The sequence below is a fragment of the Anopheles aquasalis genome, chromosome 2 (assembly GCF_943734665.1).
Source record: "Anopheles aquasalis chromosome 2, idAnoAquaMG_Q_19, whole genome shotgun sequence".
NCBI classification, from domain to species: domain Eukaryota; kingdom Metazoa; phylum Arthropoda; class Insecta; order Diptera; family Culicidae; genus Anopheles; species Anopheles aquasalis.
In genome coordinates this window covers 16,387,501-16,395,000 of record NC_064877.1, presented here as the reverse complement: position 1 = coordinate 16,395,000, position 7,500 = coordinate 16,387,501, and the positions used below count along the sequence as shown (strand labels likewise).

At 47.1% G+C, this 7,500-nt stretch overlaps 5 protein-coding genes across 12 annotated transcripts in view; 3 read left to right on the top strand and 2 right to left on the bottom strand.

Moving 5' to 3' along the window:
- LOC126570300 (clathrin heavy chain) overlaps positions 1–359 on the bottom strand; it is an 11,026-nt gene extending 10,667 nt beyond the window's left edge. The window contains exon 1 of one of the 5 annotated variants that reach the window (XM_050227954.1): positions 305–359. The gene's annotated coding sequence lies outside the window, so the exon portion shown is untranslated. The other 4 variants (XM_050227952.1, XM_050227955.1, XM_050227957.1 and 1 more) reach the window with 4 other exon arrangements.
- Positions 360–527: 168 nt separating this feature from the next.
- LOC126570302 (putative ribosome-binding factor A, mitochondrial) lies at positions 528–1,696 on the top strand. Its single transcript, XM_050227961.1, has 2 exons — positions 528–737; positions 811–1,696. The coding sequence occupies exons 1-2, from the start codon at positions 735–737 to the stop codon at positions 1,594–1,596; spliced, it is 789 nt and encodes a 262-aa protein (XP_050083918.1). The 5' UTR covers positions 528–734; the 3' UTR covers positions 1,597–1,696.
- Positions 1,697–2,537: 841 nt separating this feature from the next.
- Positions 2,538–3,741, bottom strand: LOC126570303 (60S acidic ribosomal protein P2). Of its 2 annotated transcripts, XM_050227962.1 has the most exons (5): positions 3,618–3,741; positions 3,247–3,532; positions 3,098–3,162; positions 2,858–2,901; positions 2,538–2,653 (listed from the first exon to the last, which is right to left on the bottom strand). In XM_050227962.1, the coding sequence occupies exons 2-3, from the start codon at positions 3,521–3,523 to the stop codon at positions 3,101–3,103; spliced, it is 339 nt and encodes a 112-aa protein (XP_050083919.1). In that variant the 5' UTR covers positions 3,524–3,532; positions 3,618–3,741; the 3' UTR covers positions 2,538–2,653; positions 2,858–2,901; positions 3,098–3,100. The 2 variants fall into 2 exon arrangements, with proteins under 2 accessions (XP_050083919.1, XP_050083920.1); XM_050227963.1 differs by lacking the exon at positions 3,618–3,741 and having other exon boundaries at positions 3,247–3,548.
- Positions 3,742–3,855: 114 nt separating this feature from the next.
- Positions 3,856–5,819, top strand: LOC126581304 (beta-chimaerin). The gene is made up of 4 exons (XM_050244864.1): positions 3,856–4,126; positions 4,194–4,922; positions 4,988–5,377; positions 5,459–5,819. Exons 1-4 carry the CDS (start codon positions 4,078–4,080, stop codon positions 5,722–5,724), a joined length of 1,434 nt encoding a protein of 477 aa, XP_050100821.1. The 5' UTR covers positions 3,856–4,077; the 3' UTR covers positions 5,725–5,819.
- A 426-nt stretch (positions 5,820–6,245) lies between these two features.
- The window catches only part of LOC126570868 (neurogenic locus notch homolog protein 3-like), a 4,906-nt gene continuing 3,651 nt past the window's right edge, over positions 6,246–7,500 (top strand). Inside the window, exons 1-2 of one of the 3 annotated variants that reach the window (XM_050228930.1) lie at positions 6,246–7,275; positions 7,494–7,500. The exon at positions 7,494–7,500 is cut by the window's right edge and continues 417 nt beyond it. In XM_050228930.1, coding sequence (XP_050084887.1) covers positions 7,273–7,275; positions 7,494–7,500 — 10 coding nt within the window. In that variant the 5' untranslated portion in view covers positions 6,246–7,272. The remainder of the gene's footprint in view (positions 7,276–7,493) is intronic. The other 2 variants (XM_050228931.1, XM_050228932.1) reach the window with 2 other exon arrangements.

The following is a 7,500-nucleotide window of genomic DNA, read 5'->3' as shown; positions in this document are numbered from 1 at the left end:
ACTCGCACGACACTTGGACTGCTTGGATTGTGCCAGGAAGAAAGGCTTATCTCGCGAAGGGGCTGTGTTTGCTGTCGTAACCACACAAAGCAGCGCAGCGCACCTCCCACTCACGACGGCTCTGCAAATTTCGTACGCCCGCGTCGTCACCGCCGAAAAAAGGAACTCGCTGGCCGGGGGATCGATATTCGCCTGCACGTACAACGAACGATTGTTTAACGAACCGATTAATTGGAGGGTTAGGGTCAACTCAGAAAAATAGACATTGATCGAAAAAGAGGCCACAACAGAGCGGAAAGCCTACCCGAGCTGAACACGAGCCGTTCGGAGAAGAAGAAAAGTGGTAGCAAGCCGCCAAGTCATTCAGCCCACATAGCAAACTTTCAACCCCCTTACCGATGCCCGCCGGTAGAGTGAGCGCGATGGCCTACGCTTTTCGCCTATGGCAAGTGTAGGTGCAAGCAGGATAGGCGATACTTTCGTTGACATTTTCCCCTGTAGCATAAAATGTTACTTCTTGGTCCCCATAGCCGGCCAAATTCAACCAAAATAACACTTTTTGTGATCGCGTGAAGATGTGAGAATCGTTCTAGGTGTTTGCCTGCTGTGCTATTTTCCAATCTCGTGCGGCGCAATTATTTTCCCGTCGTTCGATGATGGGTTCAAGGTGCTTGGGAAGCAGCAGATTTCGGGTTCAATAACTTACACGAAGGACTCTTAAAAAGGCGGCAAGGATGGTAAGTGATAAGCCCACGTTTTCATTCCTGTCGCTGCTTTCTGATCCAGCACTAAACTCAAACAAAATTGCAGATTCGTATAGCGTCCAATCGCCTGTTTTCGACGAGCTGTTCCCTGCAGTCCTCTACGAAGGCAGCCAAGGTACTTAGCAAGCTCATGAATGGAGGATCCAAGGCGAAGAAGAAGCGGTATTACGATGAAACTAGTGACCGCGCTCCGAAGCTCATGACGGCCACATCGCTAGCCAGCACTAACCGGCAAGGCAAGGAGTCCAACCGACGGGTGGCGGTATTGAATAAGCTCTTCATGAAGAACATCACCGATCTGATGGCAACCGGATCGTTTGCCAGCGATCTGTACGGATACGGTTTGCAGATCTCGCGAGTCCGTGTAGCGCCCGATTTTCGCGAGGCCACTATCTACTGGTTCTCGAGCAGCATCGATAAGGATGTAAAAATTGAAAGCATTCTCAAACCGCTTTCGTTTCGTTTACGCCACGAACTCTCCCAGCTGCGGCTAGTTGGTGAGGTGCCACACCTAAGATTCGTCCAAGACAAGCGTTATTACGTCGAGGGATTGCTGAACGCCCTTTTAAAGGAAGCAGACTACGGAGTGGAAGACGCGGAAGGGAACGATCAACTAACGAAGGACCACGATGGAAGACCGACCACCGAGAAGGAAGAGCAGCTGTGTGAGCCTGAGATGAGGCATGATATTTTGGGATTGGATCATTTCCAAATTATGTCTCGAATACGGCAATCGGTGGATAAGACAAACAAAGCGTGGAAATTGCACGAGGAAGCACATCGGAAAGACCGAGCAACAACGCTGCCGAACGGTGGTAAGACCATCGAGTAAACATTTCTTTCCTTGGCACAAGATTCCTTTGCCCACCCCTGTAGCAATAACGTAGCGAATAGTTGAGTGTTTTGTTGATCAGTAAATGAGATTTATTGAATTCGTCATACTGTTCTGTGTTTGAATACCGTTTCCGAAATGATCATCCTGAAACAAAAGAGAAAACAACGGGTAAGTCATACGGATAAGAACGACTAAATCCTAGATATTTTTCAAACAAGATCAGTTGTGAAAGACGTTTTAAAATCACAATATTCTCATTCGAAAGATGGTGTTATTTGGATATCATCATTTAAGAGTCATTGAGATTCTATGATGGATTGTTCAAGACACGTACCTTCATTGCTGAGATGCATTAACAAGATGCATGCGAGGAACCATGATGATGTCAGCTGTAAAAAGAACCTGAAAACCAAAAACACAAAAAGCAGCATCTACCTACAGTTGTACGAAAAGTACCTAAAGGTAGACGCCACTCTTTAGTCAATTATCAAGAACAGATTTCTTGATTCTGACCCGATGTAAAATAGAAACAACTTTGGTCTACAAGTAGAATGAACAAAGCGGAAAATTGAGCCGAAGCGGAAGACATCTTCGAAGAAGCGAACCTAAAACGAGATGGAAAGATACAAAGCACATTAGAATACAGATCGAGATAAAACAATGATATGAGCGTTCAATTTACAAGTTTCAGTTCAAGCAAGCGTAAGGTATTAATCATTTTGTTCATACCCGAAAGATGATTAAATCAAGCTCATCACGTAAATGTGTAAAGGAATAGCGAAAATAAAAGAGGTGCTGATATAACTCACCTAACTACCCACGAAGATCGCGCAGCTCATCGCAGCATGGACTGACGGGGAACCATTTTCTTTCACCATTCGGCGACTACCACACTACACTACCACGATCACGATACCTAAGTAAAATGGTTGATTAACTGTGTTTTCGAAATAGAAGTTTATTCCTCAGCCACTGCTGTTTGTACTCCTCCAACCCCTGCTAGACCACCATCGTAGCCATGTCGATGATGTTAAAAATCCCAGTTTGTTGAATTCTGCAAACACAAAGGAAAAGAAACGAAGTAGCCTATTAGATTAAATAGTTTCGCCGGGGACTCGAGAAGTGTGGTTAAAGACGAATCAATTCAGTTGTTACGTGTCAAATCACAATATTTTCATCCGAAAGATGGTTAAGGTTAAATCATCATTTATGGGATTCGTTTTATCTGATTAATGTAGGACTGAGCACATGAACTTACCTATATCGATATGATATAGCGTGTAGGAGTGACGTTGAAATAACCTGCAACGAGATAAAAGCCACGGATGAGCAATCATACATAAGGTATAAAGCATGTTGTTTAGACCGCATGAGATTTTATCAGCACTATAGATCATAATCATGTCGATCATACCCGAAAGATGATAGAATAGAAAAGTCATCATGTACGGTATACGATGGGAAGCGTTTTACGGTGCACGTTTTTCCCCTTACTCACCTTTTATTCGAAAAGTCCGAATCCCATGTCGTCATCCTCGGATTCGGATTCCTCCTTCTTTTCCTCTGTAAAAGAAAAATCAAAGAAACGTGCAATCAGTACGGGGGGACACAACACGACGCACTCGTTAGTGGTGGATGGATGCTTACCCTTCTTCTCGGCGGCTGGAGCAGCAGCGGCACCACCACCGGCGGCAGCTGGAGCACCGGACGGGGCACCACCGCCAGCCGGCATCGAGGACAGCTTTTCGCGACCCGAAGCAATCAGCTCCTCGATCGATTTGCCCTTCAGCTCGTTCACGATCTTGGTGACGCGTGCGGAATCGGCCTCAATGCCGACCGAGCTGAGGATCTTTTCGATGTCAGCGTTCGAGGGAGACTCGTTGCCGCCCAGCACCGCCAGAAGATATGCCGCTACGTAACGCATTTTGGGAAACTGCAAACGGAAACCGAAGCGAAATAACACAGCGTCAGTACGGCCGCTCTCCTGTGGAGGACGCCAACAGGCGGGATGCTCTTACTTTTAAGTCGAATCGACACGAAACGCGCACAGCAAATAAAATACACGTCTGTTCAGCAGAGCTAGCTTACCAGAAAGAGGAAGCGTGTTAGCTGTCGGAAGTGGAGTTTGACAAGCGTCCTGTCACGGCGGGCCAGCCATCTATCGGAAAATTGGAGAACTCCTGGAAACTGACACCAAAACGGGAAATCTGTAACTTATCGATCAACTATCATCGATGGTTTGTTTACAAATAAAAACAAAAATTTAATAAAAAAAATATAATTAAGTGAAACTAACTCATAAATTAAGATACATTAGTGAAAATTAGGGTTTTCCGACCCCAAAGGTGCACTTACGTGTCGCATGACGCATACTGGTGTTCAGCCAGTCTGCCGGATCCATAAAAAGACGGGCTCTAAAGTTCGCCCTCGCCCACAAATCGTAAATGCCAATCGGTCGCGGATTGGCTGCTGGCGACGATGTCCAAGGATGCAGTGTTGGCCATACCGAACGTCTGGAAACCTGAATGTAAGTAAACTACGAGCCGGTCTGATGCATTCCACTTACTCCCGCTTACGTGCTCCCTTCCTTCCAGTGTACAAAATCCAGCTCGATGCCCCTACACCGAAGCCAGTGCTGTGTGAGAATGAGGACATTATGGGACCCACACGATACGGCAAGGAGTTCCACGGTACGATGGATCACAAAGAGTGCGAACAGCTGCTGGGCGGCAAACCGGATGGCAGCTACCTGGTGCGGCGCAGCCCGGGAGCCGATAACTACTACACGCTGAGCCTGCGGTTCGGACAGTCGACGAAGCATTTTAAAATCTTCTACTGCCCTGAAAAGGGTCACTTTTTGCGGGAAAATTTCAAAAAGTATGAAACCATCCAGGAGATGGTTGCCGACGGGCTGGTCGATTTCTACATGCGAATACACGCGGCCCCCATTCTGAAGGAAATGATGAGCCAAACGAAGAAGTGCTACGAACAAAGTCCGTACATGACGCTTCACCGGCGGAAGCTTCGCTCTCTGTGCAACGAAATGTCCAAACCTACCTCCAAGCTGGCCGTGGTGCATGATAGCGTGGAAACAGCGGACACCGAAACGGCGGATAGCTGTGACAGTGGCGTCGGTGGTGGCGGTAGTGCGGGCGGAGATGGGAAGGAGACAGGCGTTGAAAGATCGGAAACGTACGATAATGATAACCCTGGCTACGAGAAGCAGCACGCGTTCAAAACGCACACCTTCAAGGGGTTGAATTGGTGCGAATTTTGTGCCAACTTCTTATGGGGTTTCACCTCTCAAGGGGTCAAATGTGACGGTACCATACTGAATGCGATTCACAGCCAATCGACACATCATAATAACCCTTAACCTATTTTGCAGATTGCGGATTTATGGCTCACTTCAAGTGCTCGGAACTGGTACCGGCCAAGTGTGTACCGGACCTCAAGCGCTTGCGAGGAATTTTCGGAGTCGATTTGACCACGCTCGTGACGGCTCACAAGTGTCGCATCCCGTTCATCGTGCTGAAGTGCGTCGAGGAGGTGGAAAACCACGGTATGCTGCAGGAAGGCATTTATCGGATTTCCGGGTTTGCCGACGAAATCGAGGCACTCAAAATGGCACTGGACAAGGATGGCGAGAAGGCGGACGTGTCCGCGCAAGTTTACAGCAACATTAATGTGATTGCCGGGGTACTGAAGTTGTACCTCCGGTTGCTGCCTGTTCCTTTAATAACGTTTCAATCATTCCCCCTATTTATGGAATCGATGCGTGAGTTTCGAATGGTCCAGCACGCGGGTTATCCTCCAACATGCGTCTTATCTTCGACCTTTTTTTTTACTCCCCTTTCAGAAGAGAAATCCATCGGCGAGCAAGTGATAGCACTGCGAAACGCAGTGAAAGCATTACCACCGGCCCATCTGCACTGTCTCAAGTACATCTTGGAGCACCTGAATCGGATCGCTTCCCATCACGCTATCAACAAGATGAATGAACACAATCTGGCTACCGTGTTCGCTCCGACGCTGATTGCAACGCCGCAGCATATGTCGGATTTGTCGCAGGAGATCAGTATGCTAGCGGCCTTGATTGGCCACTGTCATGCAATATTTTTGTAACCTTTGCCTCACATTGCGTCCCCGCTTTTACAATATCTAGCATGTAAGACACACATTTCCAACACTTAACGAAAATATATCACGGACATCACATATCAAAATTATGGGCTGTATGTTCTACATTTATTCCCCGATCATGCACGCATTATCAAGAAGCAGCTGTTTGCTCGGACTGGTTGTATCAAACGAGAGCAATCGCTTCCCTTGAACTTTTACAATCTCGTGCTTATATATTCCCACACGATCACCTCCTATCGTATAAATTAGTACTCCGTACAACTCAGTTCAAATCGTGTGTAAAGAACAGATGGCCCACCGGTGGGCCCAATAAAATGGGACATACGGAAAAACATAAACGGCAGACGCCACCATATTCGGATGCTCTATTGAGAGTAATCTTTGAAGTGAGTCCCTCGCGTATTTTTCCAAATGAGACGATCAAACTCCGTTTGATGAACGAATTGAACAATTTTTATTCACACATCAACGAGTGTATAATGGACAAACAAATTTCCATACAATAGGCGATCGAAATGAGTTCTTCTATTTTATGGGATCGAAAATTAAATGCTATTCGTCCGCCTTCTTCGCCTGCTGCTGGCCTTTTCCCTATTCAAGAGTAAGCATTATAGTTTCCGTCTCCGTTGTGTCCATCTGCATACTTCCTCGGCAAAATAGCGGCAAACCGCACCGAAGGCACGGCAGCAACTCTAACGTAGCGATGGGCGTAGGAGTCTCAAAAGACGGCCTCAGACTTATTCGCAATAACTCGTTCTCGGAGTCGCACACGCCGGTATTTGCGTGGATTACATGCTGGTAGTTTTAGTTTATTTTGCTCCGAAATCACGAACCAGACACCAGGCCTGCGGTATCCGCGATCAATCCGCCTCCAAGAAACAAATACCCCGCGCAGCATGCGGCGTTAACCTTTCTCAAGGTGATGGTCAAGGACTTGGAGCTGGCGATCTTCTTAGCAGCCGCTGCCTGGCCAGAATAACACATGAATGGGGCGAGCTCCACGTACTCCGATGTTTCGTCGCTACTACCGCTACTGCTCAGCGCCAACTGTGATGCTCAGGCGTTACCACTGTGCGGGGGCAGTCAAACTCCATTTGCGGATGAGGCATACCACCAATGGCGGGCTGGCTATTCGATGATTGCGCGTAGATATTGTTTTGGGTGGCTATTTGCATGGTGGACGGCCTTAATGGGGTAGGGGGCGGGGTGGCATCCATATCCGTGTTCGAACTGGCCGATGATGCGATTTTTTATATATACCCCTAAGTAGTTGCCCGTGTCGCCTCAGTTGGTTGACAAACGCTAACCGAATCGAATCGAACCTCTGAATCTTTGAATTGGAAGATCAAATTGTATTGCAAGGTGTTGGTCACGTAGGTGTGATCATCATCAGTGTGTCGCGCCGCGGAGTGGCACCAGTAGTATAATTACGAAATTCAATCGATCCACGCGAGCAGAATCGCGAATAGCTAAACCGTCGTATCCGGCCTGTTGTTTTAGATCCACGGGAGGGTCCAACAATAGCGAACCATGGTAATGGCAATAGAACAATTGTTGTGTGTAGTGTCGTATGAAATTAGTGGTGGCATGGTGGACTCTTTCGCAAGCACATCGAATACGAGTGTTGATCAATCAAAGCCCTAGTGTACATTTTGGGACAGTGTGATATTGTTAATCTATATAAAAATGTAGATTAGTATGCTAAAAAAAAGTGGCGCTAATAGTGATCTTAATTTCCTCTCGATTCCCAGCGTGTCT